This window comes from Aulonocara stuartgranti (assembly GCF_965226115.1).
Source record: "Aulonocara stuartgranti genome assembly, chromosome: 16".
In the NCBI taxonomy this organism is placed as follows: Eukaryota; Metazoa; Chordata; class Actinopteri; order Cichliformes; family Cichlidae; genus Aulonocara; species Aulonocara stuartgranti.
In genome coordinates, this window is record NC_138952.1 from 29,353,137 (window position 1) to 29,374,416 (window position 21,280).

A 21,280-nucleotide genomic window follows, 5' to 3' on the forward strand; every position below is an offset into this window, starting at 1 on the left:
TACACGACGCAAGGAGGCCTGCAAGGCCTGAGATGGGGCTTAAAGCATGTAGCCTGGTAACACACAGTGAGGTAAAACACATCTGTATGTGTGAAGCTTCCTGTTTCTGGTTGGTAAGTTGCTGAGAAGTTTGAAATGTGTTATCAAACATGCAGGCTGACGGTGAGGAAGCAGGTGGTATCTGAGCTGGATATCTGGCGTCCCCTGGTGGTGGCTCAGGGCACATGCAATCGATCAATTTAAAGTGTACTACATGCAACTATGAACATGTTAGTCAGCTAAAACAAAGCAATAATGAAAATTGAACAAAATAAAGTCATATATATATATATATATATATATATATATATACATATATATATATATATATATATATATATATATATATATATATATATATATATATAGAGCGAGAGAGAGAGAGAGAGAGAGAGAGAGAGAGAGAGATACAGGTATATAGTTTCAACACTTTTGCATTTGGCTACTGACAATAAAATAAATAACATATAATATGACAGAATATAGTATATCATAAAAAAGTCATATATAAATAAATAATAATGATAAAAAATTAAAATGATTAAAAAGAAAAAAGTGCAGAAATATACAAAGGAAAACAATTGAATGTTTTTATTAAATGTTGAAATGAATACTCCCAGCTATTTGGGTACTTCTGGCTGTTTTTTTTTTTTAATTATTACTTTTGTATCATAAAGTATAAAAGAGTTTACGAGCCACAGAAGCACATTTTACCCCATCACGCAGTAAAACCCTTCCTGCATGCCTTCGAGTTCCTTCACTGACCTCTCCCAGCAGCATCATCAGCACATTTTTTTTCTTTTTGTTTTTCTTTCTCTTTACTTTGTTGTGCTCTTGCACCCGATTTTAATTACGTTGCTGACACTGTGGCTCACAAATAACCCATGGGAAAATCCAACATCCTCCTGCTCATCAGGTGAGTCAGATTTCCACATAGAAAGAGACAGAGCTGACATTCGCAGCCCTGCTGTTCCTCATTCCTCGCGTCTAGCAGCGGTCTGTGCTGTGAAAGCAAAGCAGCTGACAAACTGTCCTGTGTACTGTACAGATTTCAGGGGCAAATCCTGTACACTGTATTCACACTGACGCTTGCTTTTGTTTATATTAGACAGTATATGAGTATAATAAATGGGTTATAATATGTTGTAAAGCTGGTGTAAATAGGGAACAAAGAATGCATTAATGACTTTACTTAGAGCTTGAGACAGCTGTAATGATATAAAATATTTCTGACAAATACTGTGCTTTAATCAGTTCCTTAAAAAGCTGGTCTTAGTTTATTCCAACTTCATTGTAGTAAATAATAAACTAGTCACTACTTGGTTTTTTGATGCTTACAAATGCTAAATAGAGGAAGTTTGACGTTGACCACATGGACTGTACATACAGGGATCATATGCTCTGGCAATTACCATAATTTCCATCATGACAAAATATGATTAATAATGTGGTGCTACTACTTATGTTACACCACTCATATCAATTAAGGTTACAAAATACCCTGATTTTAATTCCATTTGAACTTTAACCTTCTTTATCCCATTTATCTGCTTTCTTTTCAGCTTTTTTATTTATTTATTTATTTTTACATTATGCTAGTATCATTCAAACACTAAAATATAGTTAATCCTGTCACTCTGTAATTCTTTCATAAACAACAAATTACAATCAAGTTATAATTTACATTTATGCACGGTCAGTATGCATGGAGGGAGTCAGGAAAGAGATCCAACAGTGAGTGTCTACAGCTATCTGTAAAACATGGTGGAGGCTGTGTAATGGTTTGGGTTTGCATTTCAGCCAGTGGTGTTTGATGTCTTGTTACAATCAAAAATAGAGTTGCATTTTCATCCACCATGTAGTTCCATGTAGGCCTGTACACGTTTCAACAAACTGCTGCACCTATTTCCCATTTTCCTAGCAAAATATAAAGAAATGGGGGCTGACTCTAATACACAGTACTATATACTGTTTGAATGACAGCATGAAAATGACACATACTAAACTCCAATCAAGTATTTACCAGCTGAAAGAAAATAGGAACTCCATTTGGTGTATACTCTGATTTATTCACGGCATTAGATTAAACCTATTCATGCATTTATAACCTCAACATGATAACATTATGCAAAACCATTAAAAAGGTTAAAATGTTGCTTTAATATTAGAATAAGCCGTTCTATCTGATCTATATCAGTTTGACAACATGAGTGTCTACAGACATGCTGTAGCGGTTTAGCCTACACTGTGTGCTAATAGGTTAATACTTGCAGTATTTCTCGGGGACACGCTGGTGCAGTTTGTGGCCAGCATGCTGTGCTCCTAATGTTTTGCAGAAAAGTCTGTATTGTTCACACTTGGACTTCACTCGACCTTTACTGTATGCAGCAGTCAGCAGCTGCTGAGGAAAGAAGAATTTCCACCGAGCGTTAGGACTTTCCAGAGTGGGCGGAGCGACTGTGCAGTGCAGGAAGTACTGAGTCAGCTGTAGTTTCTGTAGTTTTTGAGGTATGTTGGTTGTCAAACACGTTCCTTGCGGTCCCGCATAAAGGGCAGGGAGTCTGCGTTTGTCTGCGAGTTTTCTCTGTGTGCTGAGCGGCAGATACTTCAGCTTCTCCGCGATGAGTCGAGCCGTGCTGGTGGATCTGCTTCACCGCTGCTGTGCATCATGCACGGGCGCTTCTCTGCTGGAGGACTCGGTTTCAGACTCGCAGGTCTTCGTGCTGTGCGGGAACACTTACCGGGAGAAAAACGGCTTCGTAGACACGTTCTTGAGCTCCTGCAAAAGTGTGCACATCCTGGACTCGAGCTCCACAGTGGAGAGTTTGTACCGTTTCAAGCAGACTTTGGACCAGCTGGACCTGAGCTCGATCACGGTCCTCACCACCGCACAGGGCAAAGAGGTGCTGGCTCATTACCAGAACCTCCTTTTTACGGCCCTATACGACTTCCAGTACAAGCAGAGACCGGTGGACGAGACTTGTCCTAGTTGCAGAGCCTCCACAGATTCGGTCTCACCTGGCGAAGAAGTGTGCGAAGAAGTGTCGACGTTTATGCAGCAGCTTCCTGCGCTGAAGGGAGAACTCACAGTTCTGAAGTCTGCGCTCATTCCAGGTCGGCTTAAGCAAAACATACTTATGAGTTTTATGGAGTTATTAAATTACTGTATAGTGAATGGAGTTTGGATTTCTCCTCCTACATCAAGGGTGTCAAACATAAGTCTCGAGGGCCAGAATCGGTCGTACAAAGACTCCAATTTGGGCCATTGAATTATTTTTAAAAATGTGAACGAGTGCATAGATTTTAAACTTTTAGGTGTATTTTTATATATTTTACAGCTTCTCCTGTTGATAAAGATCTCGCCCACTGGTAGTCATACAGTAGCAAAGTACGGTAATAAATAAACAATTAAGGTTCCTGTTAACATTAGTGCACGATATGTGAAATGAAAACAGTTTGACTTCCCCGTCCCACACTAACTATTTGGGAACAGCGTGTTTTCCATTTTCTGTAAATGGGTGTATATTTGAAAGGAAGATAGAATGAGTTTGTCTATCAAAACTTAATATGTCATACATATACTATATATTGATACTATATATTGCACAATAGTAAATTCCAGAGTCTTTAATATATGGAGGAAAAACAGTGATTCACTGCTACTTGACTGTTTAATTTTATAATAAAGTCTAATCATTTGATAACCACTTAAACTATAGTGATATATCTATTAGATAAAGAGGAAACTGAGAATGTACCAATACCCAACACCATATACCGTTGGACTCCTTTGTCCATGCAAATATGTCCTAGTGAACTGATAACAGGAGACATACAGTGGTGTGAAAAGGTTTTTCACACTGGGCCATGTAGGTTTAATTTTTTCCACCTTAATAATAAACACTTTCATTTAGAAATTGTTTACTTGTGTTATCTTTGTCTAGAATTTAAATTTATTTGATTATCTGAAACATTTAAGTGTGACAAACATACAAAAAATAGTTAATCAGGAAGGGGGGGAAACACTTTTTCACACAACTGTGCATGAGATCAGCTCATGTTATCATTTAATCCTGACATTTAATGAATTTTCTTATCATTTAGTGCACTGTGTTAAAATTTCTATTAAAGTATAATCTGTTGACAAGATGTTGGTAAATAAATACAAACTGAGCTAGAAGTAGCTTAGCATTCATTTAAATGCTATTAAATGTATTTATTTCAATGTGTTATTTTAGAAAAGCAGTTTACCTTTTTTCTCTCCCTCTTTGTCTCAGATTGTTTTGGTCATGGCTTCAGCACCCGTACAGGTGGTGTGTCCTACATCTCGACCTTATCCTCCTTGAATCTGTTCAGCAGCTGCAGGAGGAGGGACCCAGTGGCTGTGGTAATGGAGAACAGGCGCCGATTAGCCCTCCATGCTGGTTTCCATCCTCAGCCCATGCATTTAGTCAAGGTACTCAACACTATTAGAATTTTGCCCTTTAATGTATTATCTGTATTATGTAAAAAGGGTGTTGGAACATATTTGTAGTAATTAAAGCTAGAGTCTGACCAATTGGCAGCCTGCAATTATCAGCTGATATTAACTGTATGAAAAACGAAAAAGTAAAGAAGAGATTGGAGAAACAACCATGTTATGAATGTTGATGTTTTTTTTTTTGTTTTTTTTGTTTTTTTTTAATAAATAGGACAGGGGGAATGAATGAGAGAAAGAGGGGGAGAGAAAGAAAGAAAACCAAAGGGGAGAAGAGACGGTGAGAAGGGGGGGAAGAGAGAGAAAAAAAAAAAGAACTCCTGGGTCACCTGTATGGAGAAAAAAAAAACAAACAAACAAAAAAAACAAACAGAGGAGACAGCAAACAACAAAGAGCAACATAATAATAGAGAAAACAAAGCACCATCACAATAAACTAGCTAGTCATAGATATCAATATTTACTAAATAATAAACGATATTGTGCAGCACGCAAGATAGACAGCGCACAGTGTGCTTTGAGGCAGCAGCCAAGAAAGCTTTAGTCCGCGTCTGTGAATACCCATGTGTGCATACCTGTGTGGATCAGCATGCTTGCATTCCAAAGGTTTCTCCATGTAATGATCTGCTAGGGAGTGTGGGGGGGCCACAGCCCCGTCCTCCAGGGTGTGAAGCGGGTATGGAGGGGATCAAAACTCCAGACATCCAGAGGCCCCCAGAACACAAGAGACCATGGAAGACCAACAGAGGGGCAGCCGCGCCACTGTCCCAGTAAGAGCTGAGGAGAGTCCCAGATGAGGGCTCGCCCAGCAGCCGCGGAGCAGAAGTCAGGGGGAGTTGCAGTGACGCGCCCGTGAGCTCCGCCGGCCCCCAGCTGTGCCTGAGTGACCGAGCCCCAGGCCGAGAGGCCGGGGGCACCCCACCTCCAAAGGGGCCCGAGCGAGCCCCAGGCCCCAGGCCCCGACAAGCGGCCGCCAAGGAGTGAGCCGGTGTGTACCCGGACGCCCACCCCCAGACACAAAGAACCACCAACACACTGACACCTGAGGGAGTCCGCCACCGGCAGGGGAAGTGGTGGTGGGTGGAGATAGGCCTCCAAACCTTGGAGGGCCTGAGGTGTCCCCAGAGAGGTGGCGTCTGATACCCAACCTGACATATAGACACAGACATACAGGCACACACAGACACAAACATCCATTCCCACCCTCATGCTCTCATATGCACTCACTCCACACTCAACCAACGTGGAGACAGACATAAAGAGACGCTGTACACACAATCACACTCCCCAAGCGTACTCTACAAACCGGGTCTAGGTACCCTTGCCCCTGGAGGGGGGAATTGCACCCAGACCCAGGTGGTGTTACCCTTTTCCCTGCGGTGGGGAGAGGCAGACCACCCCGACTCCGCAGCAGCAGGGAGGCCCCACACCCCAGACCGCAGTCGGACGGCCAACTCCTCCTACTAGCCCTCCCGCTCCAGCAGGCCGCAGAGAATGGGGGTGGGAGAAGACTCCAAACCTCCCTCCACCCGCTCATTGTAGTGTTGATGCATATGTGTTCTAAGGTGCAATTAAAACCCAGGAGGGCATGGAGCTACCTGCCAAGGAGCAGCAGGTAAGCGCATAGTCCCTCCTGCTAGCCCTCAATGACTAAGTGTATTTAAAATTGAGAGGTGGGCAACGACGTCAGGGGTGAGGTATACACCCTGATGGTAATTTGGACTCCGTGATTGTGCCCACCCCCAAGATCCTATATGTATGTGTAATGAGAGTGTGAATAATGTGAATGTCTAAGTTGTGGGATAAAATTGAGGCAGAGGCAGCCAGAAGGGGACAGGGGGTGGGGTAGCCTCCTCTGCACCCTGGTGACATACCCCCACTCCAAGGCCCTGCATGTGTGGGTGGTTGTGGAGGAGCGGGAAGAGGGAGGCAGCTGGAGATGGGGAGGGAAGGAAGGGAGGGGCAGGTAACCCCTCCCTGGGGCCAGCTCCCCCGCTGACCCCAGTAGGCACTCCCACCCTCCGCGACCCGCCAGGGAAGGGGGGCCCAGGCCCATCAGACCGGGGCCCAGTGCAGTAGCGCCCTCCGGCTCCACAGAGCCCTGGACAGTCCACCCAACCCCACCACAGAGAAAACTGCACCCACCCCACCATCCACACATCTTCCAGACTACATAAGACGGTAAACGCCCAGGCTGAGATCTTCCTCCACCTCTCCTGTATCTCCCCCTCCTGCAGAGAGTTCCTGAAGAGAAGAAAGCTCCTGCAAGATGTGACCATCCCCCCCACCAGTTGAAGAGCCCCCCAGGCGGCTCGACGCACCGGCGGCACCCTGCTCCAGGGCCGGGCCCCCATGCACCCACCCGCCCACAACCCCGGCAACACACCAACCAGGACCCAAGCCCCCGAGGCCCGGCCCGGGCCCCAGCCCAGAGACGGAGCGCCCCCAGAACCTCACGCCCATCCCGGACCCACCCAGGGGCAGCCAGGTTGCCAGGTCAGTAACCCACGTCCGTCAGCACAGACCCTCCCCTAGCCCCGCTGCACGCAGCCGCGAGGAAACAGTCACCTGAGAGCCAACAGAGCCCCCAACCGGACGTGACCGCTACCCCGGGTTGAGCCCCCCAAGGAAGATGCCTCCGGGGAACCCCCCGACGCCCTAAGCCTGTCCCTACCCCCTCACCAATCACAACAGTGAAGGCGGGACCAAACTATGACCCCCCACCCCAACTAGGTGATGGAGCTGATAAAAGGGGCCCAGAGCAATTGATCTAATGTGGTGGCAGAGGCTGTATCAAGACTAATGTAATCTAATAGATAATTTCTATATTGGTTAGAATTAAGATTATTTTTATTTTTCCAGTTCATGAGGACTGTTTTCTTGGCTATGCATAGGGCAGTGAAAATCATATGGGCGATATTCTTTTCTGAAGTGACATTATCTAAGCTGCCCAGTAAACACACTAAGGGGGAAGTTGGAATGTTACATTTCAGACACTTTGATAAGTCTTCACATATCTCGCGCCAAAACTTTTGCACTGGTGGACAGAACCAAAGAGCGTGAATGTAATTGTCTGGTGTATTGCCTTGACAGTGTGAGCAGTTGTTGGAAGATGTAAAGCCCATCTTGAACATCCGATGACCTGTATAGTGCACTCTATGAAGTATTTTGTATTGTATTAATTGCAGACTGGGATTTCTAATTAATTTAAAGGTTTTTAAGCAAATCTGAGACCAGAAGTTTTGGTCTAAGCTGACTGATAAATCTGCTTCCCACTTTGCAGTAGGAAGGGATATTGATTCATCTAATTTAGAAAGTGTTCTGTATATTTTAGATAATAATTTGGGGGATTTAAGAGTAAGAAAATGTGCCGCACTTAGTGGTGTTTGTAATTCAACTTGACTGAGGTTAAATTTCTTTTTTACTATGGATTTAATTTGTTGATATTCTAAAAACCTTGTCTTGTTGATCCCATATTGTTCAACTAGTCTGTCAAATGGAATAAATTCTGTTCCCTCTAATATATGTTCTAAGTATTTAATTCCTTTACAACTCCATTCTGGGAAATTAATCATATTATTGTTTTGTAATATGTCAGGGTTATTCCAGATAGGTGTACGTTTGCATGGGATTAATGAAGACTCCGTTATTTTTAGAAACTCCCACCATGCTGTTAGAGAGAAGCTGATGTTGATACTTTTAAAGCATTCATGTCTTTTGATGTTTGAGCTAATAAATGGTAGATCTGAAATCTCTAGATCCTTGCATAGTGCCTGTTCAACATCTAGCCAGGGCTCAACTAAGAAGGTATGTTTTAACCATTCTGAGATGAACTGAAGCCTGTTGGCTAAGAAGTATTGGTGAAAATTAGGCAGATCTAATCCTCCTCTATCCTTGGTTCTTTGTAGCGTTTTTAAGCTAATACGCGGGGGTTTATCTTTCCAAAGGAATTTGGAAATATATGAATCCAGAGATCTGAACCAATCTTGTGATGGTTTGTTAGGGATCATCAAAAATAAGTAATTTATTTTTGGCAAGATCATCATTTTTATAGTGGCGACCCTTCCCATGAGTGATATGGGTAAAGATTTCCATCTAGTCAGATCGCCTTCTACTTTCTTTAGAAGTGGGATGTGGTTTAGTTTAGTTAAGTCTGAAAGCTTAGGAGAGACATTAATACCTAAATATTTAATATTTCTGGATTGCAGTGGGGCAGAGGAAGAATTATGGAAGGAGCAGTTAATGAGGAGAACTGTTGATTTTGGCCAGTTAATTGAATAATCTGAAACTCTTGAAAACCAGTTTATTAAAGTAATTACCTCAGAGAGGTTGGTTTGTGTGTTTTGCAGAAAAAGCAACACATCATCCGCATAGAGACTGATTTTATGTTCTATGTTCTTACATTTTATGCCCTTAATTGTTGTAGCCTGTCTAAATGCTGCTGCTAGAGGTTCGATAAAAATTGCAAAAAGTGAAGGGGAGAGTGGGCATCCCTGTCTGGTGCCCCTCAGGAGACAGAAGCTGGAGGATGTCTGGTCATTTGTTCTGATACGAGCCGTTGGGGAATTGTATAATATTCTTATCCAGTTTATGAAAGAGTTTCCAAAACCAAATTTGTGTAAAGTTGCGAATAAAAATTTCCAATTAACTCTGTCAAATGCTTTTTCTGCATCTAGAGATAATATTATGGCTTCGATGTTTTTATCGTATGAGTAGTCTATTAAATTAAGTAATCTACGAGTGTTTGTTGAGGAGTGCCGACCTTTTATGAAACCAGTTTGGTCAGGATGAATTAAGAGGGGGGTCATTTTCTCTAATCTCTTTGAGAGAGCTTTGCAGATTATTTTAAGGTCTACATTTAAAAGAGAAATTGGACGATAGCTTGAGGGAAATAAAGGGTCTTTGCCTGGTTTTAGCAGGAGACTAATGTTGGCAGAATTCATATTTGGTGGTAGTCTGCCCTTTTCCTCGATTTCCTGCAACATGCTGTGGAATACTGGTGCCAAAATTGTCCAGAATTCTTTGTAGAATTCTGCAGGGAAGCCGTCTGGACCTGGAGCCTTATTATTGGGCATACTTATCAGGGCTTCCTGGAGTTCACTTGGCGTCAGTGGCGAATCCAGTTCCATTGCTTGACTGTCTAGTAATTTTGGAAGAGTTACGTTGTCAAGAAACAGATCAATTTCATTTTTAGATGGGTTTATTTGTGGTGAGTATAAAGTTTCATAGAAATCCCTAAAAATGTTGTTTATTCTTCCAGGATCATATATTGTGTTCCCCGATAAATCTTTAGCAGCACATATAGTTATTTTTTCTTTATTTATTTTTAGCTGGTTAGCTAGAAATTGACCTGATTTGTTACTGTGTTCAAAATTCTGCAAGCGAAGTCTTTGTATAAGGAATTGTGTTTTTTTATTAATAGTTTCATTTAATTCTAGTTTTGTTTTGCATATTTTGTTCAATGTTTCCTGATCTTGGTGGGACGCGTAGGCTTCTTCTAGTGATTTGATGTTTTTTTCTAATTCCTGAATATTTTTGTTTTCTTTTTTCTTTTTATGTGATGAGAAAGAAATTATTTTACCTCTCATCACAGCTTTCCCTGCTTCCCATAGAACAGAAGCAGATATTCCGGGAGTGTCATTAAAGTCTAAATATGAAGTCCATTCCTTTTTAAAGTATTTAATAAAGTCTTCATCTTTAAGTAGTGATATATTAAATCTCCAGTTTTTACTTGGCGTAGTATTATTCTTGTGCATTAGTGTTAAAGATACAGGAGCATGATCGCTGATAGCTATAGGATGAATCTCAGTGTCTGAAATGTCACACAGCAGTGAGCTACTGACCAAAAAATAATCCAGACGAGAGTAAGAGTGATGAACATGCGAGAAAAAAGTATATTCCTTACTGGTGGGGTGAAGAGAGCGCCATGCATCGCAAAGACCAAAGTCGTTCATATACTGTTTGATTATATTTGTGGACTGCCAATTACGCTGAGTTCCTGTTGTGTTGAGCCTATCCATTTCTTCATTTAGTCCAAGGTTGAGGTCACCGCCAAGAATGAGTGTGCAATCAAGGTGTTCAGAGAGTGCACTAAAAAAACCGTGGAAGAATGAGGGTTCATCAACATTTGGACCATATATACTAACAATACATAGTTTTTTGTTCAATATTGATAGTTTAATAATTAGAAATCTACCCTCTGGATCTATAACTGTATCGAGTACTGTAAAATTAACATTTTTATGTATTAAAATTGCTACTCCCCGTTGTCTAGAATTATAACCGGCTGCAAACACGTAAGGAAACTCAGGTGTTTTAAGTTCATTTAAACCTGTGACAGGTTTGTGAGTTTCTTGTAATAAAACAACATCTGCCTGTAGTTTTTTAAGCTGGTTAAATATTTTTAACCTCTTTCCTCTGGTGCCAGCTCCATTTACATTCCATGTGACAAACCTCAGCATGCCCTTAATTGTGCGTGTATGTCTAATGATGTATGCTGGGTGTTTCGTTTAGACAGGTGGAGAGAATATGGAAACATCCCTTGTTTGTAAATAGAAAGAGAAAAAGAAGTGTGGTGAGAGGCTCCATAAGTCTGACTATGTGTGTGAATATTCACTAATATGAACAAGCGTGGCTTGCTTATGTGTCCTGCAAGTCTGTGCGTGCTGTGAGGCTGTTGTGAATGTGCTGCCGTTGAGCTGATGTGTTTGCGTGATCGTGTTGTGAAAATATGGAGAAATAGAGGGTGTTGTTTGTAGGTGAGTGGGGAAGTAGGTGACCACAGCAGTGAAAGACAAGAGAAAGAAAGAAACCACATGAACTGTGAGCGACAACAAAAAAAAAGAAACGAAACGGAAACATTCCAATTAAAGCAATGACGGAGGGTGACGGTGTTATATCTGCTATGACATCATATTGATATTACTAGCTTAAACTCATGTTAAAGGAGAGAGTGTGAATGAATAAGAAAAGAGTGTAGCGGGTTCTTATCTGGAGTGCAGTTAATATAACCACGGTGTGGTGCCGAGGTCGCGGTAAAGCTGTCCGTCCACGTAGAGCCGGTCCATGAATGTTGATGTTGCATGACTTGTCCACCAGAGGGCATCCTGCAACGTCCACATTCCAAACACAACAAACAACCAGCTGATCCAAGCTGGCAGACAGAGCGCAAATGAGCAATAAATAGCTCCGTGTAACAGACATAGAGAAACCTGTTTAGATTCTATGTGTCTGAAAGAAAAAAAATATTATATTGGAATATCGGATTTTTAAATCACCAAATATCAGACTTAAAATATCGGCTCAGCCGCACCTTAAAGTGCGAGTAGCATGTATAAAAATATATCATCTTGCATATATTAAGGTGCAAGTTTTACATATTTAATTCTGGATGCACATCTGTTTGATATAATCTTTTGTTTTTAATATTCACCAACGTATTTCACATGTTAACAAACTAAAGCAAACGAGCATTCACAGTCAAAGAAAATGAATATGCAACAGTAACAAATAATTAACAGATTACACTCATTTTTTATTTTTAGTTGTTTTTGTTTTTTTGTTTTCCAACTTCGGGACAGTTTTGTTCTGACCTCAGTGCTGAGGGTCAGTGATGTGAGATCAGTGTTTTGTTAAAGGACTGTCGGCTTGTTTTCTGAAGGTGAACCACGCTAACGATGTCTGGGTCTTGGGGAAAGCTGAGCCCGAGAGTTACGATGCAACGGTGACCAATCAGACTGGGCTCGTCTTAGCAGCTCCAGGGGCCGACTGCATGCCGCTCCTCTTTGCTGATCCCGTCGCAAAAGTTATCGGAGTCGCACATGCAGGTCAGCCCTCACTGCTTCTCAAAGTTTTGACCACTGACTGCTAATTTAGGGAACCATCATCTCATTGGGGGCCAATCAAGAAAAAAAATGCACATCAGAACTATTAGTTAGTGTTTTTAATATGTCTATGTGTGTGAAAGAGAAACTTGAGTAGAGGAACTTAAGAAGACTTTGCAGAAAGCACACACTTCAACATTCTTTGGAATCAAAGTAAATTCTTTCAGTGTTAATTATTCTATAGACTCTTTATATAATTTGTTTTAGCCTTTGGTGCCCCCTAGAGGATTTATTTATTCAAGATAAAACCAAACCGTTGAAGAGAGCGTGCAAAAGAGGCTGCAGTGGTACAACTTTACAATATGAACTCTGACGATGAAATGGCTACATTTACAGGTTGGAGAGGAACCATAATGGGGGTTGCCATGGCCACTGTGAATGCCATGGTGACAGAATTTGCTTGCCAAGTTAGCAACATTGTGGTGGCTGTGGGACCATCAGTGGGACCCTGCTGCTATACCATGGAAAGAGACCAGGCGTTGGACTTCATGAGCATCCATCCAGACTGTGTTCCTGATCCAGAATCAGCCAGACCACACGTCGACATCCGTCTCGCCAACAGGTACGGCTCACGAAACGAGAACAATAGATTAAATAGAGCTGACAAAAGTACAGAATCTCTGTGAACAAGGAAAAGAAAATAGCTCTATATTCTGTTGCCTACATTGTAGAGGGAGTCTTGGTCTGTAATGAAGAGAATGAATAGGGAAGAGGTTAAAGTGGGATTCAGCAGGTGGGGATCCCTAAAACCAATTGCAAGGTCGTAGTGTGGAGAAATGAATCACAACTCAAAATAATTTCTCTTAAGAGCTTCAGTAGATTTTCTTAAATTTCCAGTTTATCACCACTGAGCAATCTTTACCTTTAAATCTAAGCTCTCTCCTTCCTCTCCTGTCCTGTATTTCTTATCTTTCTCCATCTGTGAGTGAAGTTAGCCCTCTTTCTTTTCACTCTCTGTAAAATACAGCAGCCGGACCTTTAACACACACTGTGTGACAAACTGCACACAAACACATTGTGTGTGTTTCGCTGATAGAAACGCTGCATTTGAAATTACCTGCCACTTTTTAAAAAAATTACTCGAGTAAAGAACAGATAACTGGAAATTCTACTTAAGTACAGTAATGAAGTATTTCTACGTTATTACTTCCCACCTCTAAGATTAACCAATGAGGGAAAACTGATTGTTGCAGAGCAAGAAACAAATTTAGGATTTATTGTGGATGTTGATCGGCATTCACATAACATTTATATTTTCTTACTAAGGTCATAAAAGCATTCTGAAGATGCCCTTTTCATTTGAGTCTGGCTCAAATTTAACCTGAATTTCAGAAAATGTTCACGATACAAATTCAAAGTGTATTTAAACAGACTAAACAGACTAGTGGATGCACTGACTACCCAGATTCTATTTTTAAGAGATGTTCCAAGATGTACTAGTCTCGTTCTTTGAATATGTAAAAGGTAACTGTGGCAGCCACTCAATGATGACTCAGACTTGAACTTAAATACATCTCAGAGGAAATCATAGCTGAGTGAATTCTCCAAGTTCACTTTCATTCTGTCACTAGTGTTAGAGTGTGTTATATTTATTATGGAGTTAATCAATAAGATCAAGTAAGAGCTTCAGTTTAAGATTAAGGGTCTTCTTGCATTTACCCATTCTGGGTTGTCTGGAGAGGAGATAAGAGGAGAGAAAGGAGGTCCTTGTTTAAATTTTCAGCCATTACTATTTGAGTATGTGTTGGAAATAGTAGCTTTAAGCTTTAAGCTTTAAGGTCTTTAATATTGAATTCATATACAGTGGGGCAAAAAAGTATTTAGTCAGCCACCGATTGTGCAAGTTCCCCCACCTAAAATGAGAATTTATTCGTAAATTAGGGTGGAAAATAAGTATTTGGTCAATAACAAAAATACAACTCAGTACTTTGTAACATAACCTTTGTTGGCAATAACAGAGGTCAAACGTTTACTATAGGTCTTTACCAGGTTTGCACACACAGTAGCTGGTATTTTGGCCCATTCCTCCATGCAGATCTTCTCGAGAGCAGTGATGTTTTGGGGCTGTCGCTGAGCAACACGGACTTTCAACTCCCGCCACAGATTTTCTATGGGGTTGAGGTCTGGAGACTGGCTAGGCCACTCCAGGACTTTCAAATGCTTCTTACGGAGCCACTCCTTTGTTGCCCGGGCGGTGTGTTTTGGATCATTGTCATGTTGGAAGACCCAGCCTCGTTTCATCTTCAAAGTTCTCACTGATGGAAGGAGGTTTTGGCTCAAAATCTCACGATACATGGCCCCATTCATTCTGTCCTTAACACGGATCAGTCGTCCTGTCCCCTTGGCAGAAAAACAGCCCCATAGCATGATGTTTCCACCCCCATGCTTCACAGTAGGTATGGTGTTCTTGGGATGCAACTCAGTATTCTTCTTCCTCCAAACACGACGAGTTGAGTTTATACCAAAAAGTTCTACTTTGGTTTCATCTGACCACATGACATTCTCCCAATCCTCTGCTGTATCATCCATGTGCTCTCTGGCAAACTTCAGACGGGCCTGGACATGCACTGGCTTCAGCAGCGGAACACGTCTGGCACTGCGGGATTTGATTCCCTGCCGTTGTAGTGTGTTACTGATGGTGACCTTTGTTACTTTGGTCCCAGCTCTCTGCAGGTCATTCACCAGGTCCCCCCGTGTGGTTCTGGGATCTTTGCTCACCGTTCTCATGATCATTTTGACCCCACGGGATGAGATCTTGCGTGGAGCCCCAGATCGAGGGAGATTATCAGTGGTCTTGTATGTCTTCCATTTTCTGATGATTGCTCCCACAGTTGATTTTTTCACACCAAGCTGCTTGCCTATTGTAGATTCACTCTTCCCAGTCTGGTGCAGGTCTACAATACTTTTCCTGGTGTCCTTCGAAAGCTCTTTGGTCTTGGCCATGGCGGAGTTTGGAGTCTGACTGTTTGAGGCTGTGGACAGGAGTCTTTTATACAGATGATGAGTTCAAACAGGTGCCATTCATACAGGTAACGAGTGGGGGACAGAAAAGCTTCTCACAGAAGACGTTACAGGTCTGTGAGAGCCAGAGATTTTCCTTGTTTAAGGTGAACAAATACTTATTTTCCACCCTGATTTACGAATAAATTCTTTACAAATCCTACCATGTGAATTCATGGATTTTTTTTTCACATTCTGTCTCTCACAGTTGAAGTGTACCTCTGGTGCAAATTACTGACCTCTGTCATCATTTTAAGTGGGGGAACTTGCACAATCGGTGGCTGACTAAATACTTTTTTGCCCCACTGTATGGGATTTGTTTTTCGCTCAGCTGTGAACCAAACAATATGTCTAATTTCCCATCCCAGAGTTCTCCTCCAGAAAGGTGGCGTCCTGCCCGAGCACATCCATGACAACACGATGACGCACTGGTCCTGCGTGACGCCCTGCACCTCATGTCACCCTGAAAACTACTTCTCCCATGTCAGAGATGGGCTTAACTTTGGCACACAGGTGGGCTTCCTGTGGATCAAACAAACGAATGAATGAATGAGTGTTTAGCACACTTACCTCATATTGTTGTCAGCTAAAGCTCCACAAAGTCAATGTGCTTTTTTGGTAAAATTACGTGGTATAAAAAATGTTAAAAGCAGCAGACAGAAAATAGCTAAAAACCAATTGTTTGCTAATTTACTGTTTGATATTTACAGCTTTAAGGATAATTTTGCATGTCCCACAGATTCTAATCTTCAAATAAACTAGAGGATTAAAGTTACAATGTGCAAAATCTCAATACTAGATGTCAGTACATAGCAGACTGCATTCAACTGAGTTCTGTTTTCGTACCGCTCCCAATTCAAATGCACAATCCTAGCTAAGGTGGCTTCCATTCATCTGTAGTGAGTGCAGGCTAGGGTTGCCAACTCCCTGAAAAATAAATAAGGGACACCTCGTGGCCAGGGCCGGGCAACCCAGTTGTCTTCACCCTTCCCAGTGTGGTAGCTCTTTTTTTGTGTGTGTGAAATTATTTTTTAACCATTTGACTTGAATTTGATTTAAGCAGATGCATATTCTTTGTGATATGACCATATGGGAAACAAATGATCATTTAGCCATTTATTTTTAGCTCACAATGACAACATTAACACAGTAAAACAGGTCTCTTTCTTAAACAGAAGCCTGTCATGCTTAACTTTTGAGAATATAAGTAAATCTTTCTTTAAAAGAACTCTGTCCTGCTTAACTTAAAATTATATAAATTAATAGAAAGCAATAGAACGAAAAATATTCTTGTAACAGTGCACATATAGTGCATTTAGTACAATTGGCTTCAGTTGAGGTATTATTTCAGCTTTTCTAATGCTAATCAGCTGCTCCTGTTTGTAAACCCGCTTGTTCCCATGATTACGGACCTTAACTCATCATCATTATTCATCTATGTATTACTTTTATGTATTATTCATCTATTTGTTGTAATCATCCATCCTTGCAGTTGTTTATTACACAAAATAAATGATATTATCACACTTCTGGCCACATAGCGCTGATATTCACCGCACATGCCCATATTAACCTTAACCAGAGGGTTTAAACAACAAACCAGTGTTTACATACCATATCTGCTTCTGCCGTGGCCTGGTGGACAAAAAATTGGTTAAGGGTTCCCCGAGCTTTCACGCCCCTCATGTTCTTCTTGTGCCCACCACTAGAAGCATGCCTATGGAAAAAGTGCGCCGGCACACAGTGCAGTGCGCTTTATAGGTGTTATCGTGCACTTTCCCAGCCAGGTGTTTTCCTTTTCCCAGTCCTCCCTGGACTTTTGCAGCCTTTTTTCTTTTCTTTCTCTGAGGGGAACAAACATTGCTGCTCTAACGCTGGGCTTACACTGTGCGATTTTTGGCCCATTTTGAGCCGATTTTTGAGTCGTGCGACCGATTTGGTGATCGGACCGATTTTGGCCTTCATCGTGCGTCGTGTAGTATACGTGGGGTAACGAGAAGCGATTAACACCTCACGACCAGCTCCCGATCATCAATCGCTCGTGAGGGTGTCACCACAGCCGCTCACACTGCTCATGCGCAAACACGTAAACATCGGTGAAAAAGACGGCGCAGCACGGCTGTGCAGCGTGTGATCTGGACACAAGTGATGGAGGCACAACTTGTAGAACTTTGGAAAGCTCATCCGAGCCTTTTCGATGTGGCATCACAAAATTATCACGACCACAACAACCGTGAAAATAGTTGGATTTACACTGCTGCTCAATCACAGCTGCCTGATCATGTTTTTCATTAGCAATTTAGCAAAGTTGATGGTGGTGTGTCTGTGTGAGTGAAAGACAGAGAGCGAGCGACAGATTTTCTGTTATAACCTTCATGTTATGTTGGCACAGTGTGAGCACTCAGGTCGCATCAGAGCATCGGGCGGTATAGTGTGAGACCTGCATCGTGACCTGCAAACTTCTAACCCCTGTGAGTCAATCGTGCAGTTTGAGCAGGAGCTGAATCGCGCGACTGAAAAAATCGCACAGTGTCTGCCCAGCTTTAGGTGTACTGTCATCCGAGACGTGCACCGCAGTGTCGGCGTTTGTTTCCCTGTTGGCCATGCTTGTTGTTGTGGTCATCTGTTGTCTTCCGGTATTTTCTCCGCAAGCGACCTTTCCTCGACCAATGAGATAATCTGAATTGTCATACTCGAATTGTCATAAGTGTGCTGTCAGCTCATTGGTCACAAAGCAGGAGAGGGGCTGGGAATTATGTTTTCAAACAAAGCGTTAATTCCATTAACATTTATAGACTACTTTTGATTCTCACTGTATTACGGGACAAAGTGCGTCCCTTATTAGCTCAATACGGGACGTGTACTTTTGTTTCTAAATACGGGACGATTCCGTTTTTTAAGGGACGGTTGGCAACCCTAGTGCAGGCTGTCAGTCCACTGTTCACCTCAGCAGTAGCAATATGTATTGACATCTATGGACTCTAGAGGGAAACTGCAAAACTTTGTGGCTGAGTCCAATATGAGTCAGTGAAGCTCATTTCTGTCTGACAATGATACTGCAGTGTTGTTGAGGATATCGAACTTTTTGTCATTAAACACTGCCCTTTAGTAACACTTTCTTTGAAGTGGAGCTAACTTTGTTGGATTCAGAGTCTTAGCGATTAAACTCTCATACGATGTGAGAATGTAATCAAATTGTTTATCGGAGGGAAAATGTGATTTTTAGGACACTTGAGTCTAACATTAGCTAATATAGCATTAGCTTATTGCTGTTGTGTTTTAGCCAGCTCATTGTTAGCTGTCTGGAGGCCGTAGAGTCGCATGTCTAATCTGCCATCAATAAGTAATTATAATGATATCAGGAAGAAATGAACATGTTTATGCACATTTTCGTGTGTTAGAGCTCTGACTTCAGCTCAGTAGGTTCAGCTGAGGAGAAAGAGGATGACACTTGATCCAGGTATCACCTTCCCTCGCATTTTCGCTTCTTTAATGAAAACAACCACTTCTCAGATGATAAAACATGGGTATGATCATATCTTGAGTCTGTAGGTACAGACACAAATTAATATTTTACTAAGCTAAATTATTACTATTTTATTTTTTAAAATTTCACTAACTTTCAGGGATTTCTCACTTGAACAAACATGTTTTATAGCTCGTAAGATTTTTGGGGGTGAATCTAACTCTGCAGGGAATTATTTCTATATTGTCGGAAACAGCATAGGAATACTGGACTGATACAGTTTGTCCAAACATGTATATTTGGATAGTTTACCTGTATTGTGGGTCCAATGTACCAAGCAAACTACCCACTAGCCAGTAAGCATTCATCTAGCGGCTCTAATCTGTCTCTCTTAATTCCAACCTGAGCCAACAGAATTATTTAGAGAATGAATTGGTGGGTTTAAATACTTGGATAACACGCGGACCAAATAGACCTTTTTCTTTTTATTCTTGTACTGAAAATCTTGAGAGATGGTTTTTAATGGCATTTAACTTTAGTCAGAGACGTACAGCATAATATTACTCAGTGATATAAGATTTAAGACAGAACACACATACCTTAAAGGAGTGAGGCTCTGAGCGGTGAGGCCATTCAATTTCTCTTGGTGAATGACTGTAAAAATCTGTACAGCATATTTTACGTTGATATTTCTCTTTCTGCATTGTAAAGCATGGTAATTTTTGTGTTCAATAAACTTTCAGTCCAAAGACCGGCTACGTGGGTTTTATTAATAAACTGAATGACAGATAGCAGTTGGGTTCATCAGAGTTCAAATCTGTCACATTTTCCAGTAGAATATCCAGGCGATAGATGGGTCATTCCATGAAAACCAACCAACTGCACCAGTTTAATGTTTCTGATGGAGAGGAACAGAAACAACCATTAGTTTGATCTGTTATCTGATTATTCTGTGGGAAAAAAAAACAACTTTTGAGTCCAACTTTTAAAGGATTTCATCACCATGTGAGATAAGCCAGAACAAGTTATACCAAATAGGAAATTTGTTTGTTTTTTTTAAACCTAGTGTTTGATATTCCCACTATAGCCTTAATTCCTTCTCTGTCAAAAATAATTTTCCAGTAATCTACAATCCTGTTTAATTCTGTGGCTGTTAGGTGGAGACACTGGTTGGTTTTACATATCAGTTTCAGTTCCAAACTTTTAGGAGCATTAAACTTTCTGTTGTTTGGTTTAATATAATGAATAAATGTAATTTTATTAAGCATGACAGACACAGACGTCTTCAGGGATACAGACAGTTTTTATTCTGAGACAAAAGTCTTGATTTGTCTTACAAAGCAGCCCTTTTCCTAAAAAATAAAATAAATATAACAAAGATCATTTTAGTAACACAAAGTGTCTCACTGAAAAGATCGGCTGTTTTCTCAACAGCCTCATTTCTGCATAAAATTAACTGGAAACAGAAGCATCACATTTCTGCGTGTTTCACCAACACTGACGTGGGATCTGATTTTTTTCTTCCCCCCTCAACTTAGTGCAAGTTCAGTCATCACATTGAACAGTAATTTCAAACAAGTAAAAGTAAATCACAAACTCTTACAGTTCAGTCAGTTTTAGCTGAAATTCACTTTTAACATGATCAAAGTAAACTGAGGTCAGGTCTGCACAGGACTAACACCAACGACACAAACTCTACAGCGCATGACTCGAAACACTTACATCATATAAATCATGTTCCCGGACACATTACTGACAGTGTTATCAATTAAAACATTCTTACACAACACAGACACACATGCATGACCGACCTGGTGGCAAACGTCATTTGTGGGCTTCAGATAATAATAAAACCTCTCCTGGCATCAGCTTTCAAACAGAGACATCCCCGCACATTAAGGCCAGTTCTTTTAGTGCAAACACAGAAATGCAAAGTCAGTCTTAAATGAATGTAATGAGCTCCATTAGTCGAGGAAATGAGCCAGATTATTAACATCAATCACTAAACCAAGTTGTTTAATGTTAGATTATATTTTCTTTGAGTGCTGAATTATTTTCTTTTCATTACGGTCCGAAAATTATTTTGTACCCACGCTACTAACTTAAATTTATGTGCAAGTCACACAGTTTCTTTGCAATTTTAATTTGCATCTCATTTCAAAACATTTTCAGGGCTTTCATGGTCACGTTTCCACTATTGGAGACATTTAGCATGCTCATGTGCTTATTTTGCATCTGTGTGGTGATTTTATAGGTTTTTGTTTTCTATGGAAGGTCATTTTTGTGTCTTTATTGTTCTTCTCTCCTCACTGAACTGGTAGAATTGTGTCTCAACGTACTTTTTAAGGTAATCAAAAATTTGTTAATAATAAGTTTGTTAATAATTTTGTGTCATTTTGAGTTTGTTTTGTGTCT

The 21,280-nt window shown here is 41.1% G+C and overlaps 2 protein-coding genes across 2 annotated transcripts in view; one reads left to right on the top strand and one right to left on the bottom strand.

Annotated features, from left to right (window-relative positions):
- Positions 1-21,280, bottom strand: part of enox1 (ecto-NOX disulfide-thiol exchanger 1) — a 304,893-nt gene that overhangs the window by 145,899 nt on the left and 137,714 nt on the right. The gene's annotated exons all lie outside the window — the stretch shown is intronic.
- lacc1 (laccase (multicopper oxidoreductase) domain containing 1) lies at positions 444-19,575 on the top strand. Its single transcript, XM_082509380.1, has 6 exons — positions 444-3,153; positions 4,317-4,495; positions 12,177-12,342; positions 12,736-12,961; positions 15,768-16,308; positions 18,325-19,575. The coding sequence occupies exons 1-5, from the start codon at positions 2,661-2,663 to the stop codon at positions 15,946-15,948; spliced, it is 1,245 nt and encodes a 414-aa protein (XP_082365506.1). The 5' UTR covers positions 444-2,660; the 3' UTR covers positions 15,949-16,308; positions 18,325-19,575.

What these genes read in the sequence shown, in the direction of transcription:
- lacc1 (XM_082509380.1), top strand. Translation starts at nt 2,661, where the DNA reads ATGAGTCGAGCCGTGCTGGTGGATCTGCTTCACCGCTGCTGTGCATCA. An exon ending in GAAGTCTGCGCTCATTCCAG is followed by an intron (nt 3,154 to 4,316) that starts GTCGGCTTAAGC and finishes TCTTTGTCTCAG; the next exon opens with ATTGTTTTGGTCATGGCTTC. An exon ending in TATCGGAGTCGCACATGCAG is followed by an intron (nt 12,343 to 12,735) that starts GTCAGCCCTCAC and finishes CTACATTTACAG; the next exon opens with GTTGGAGAGGAACCATAATG.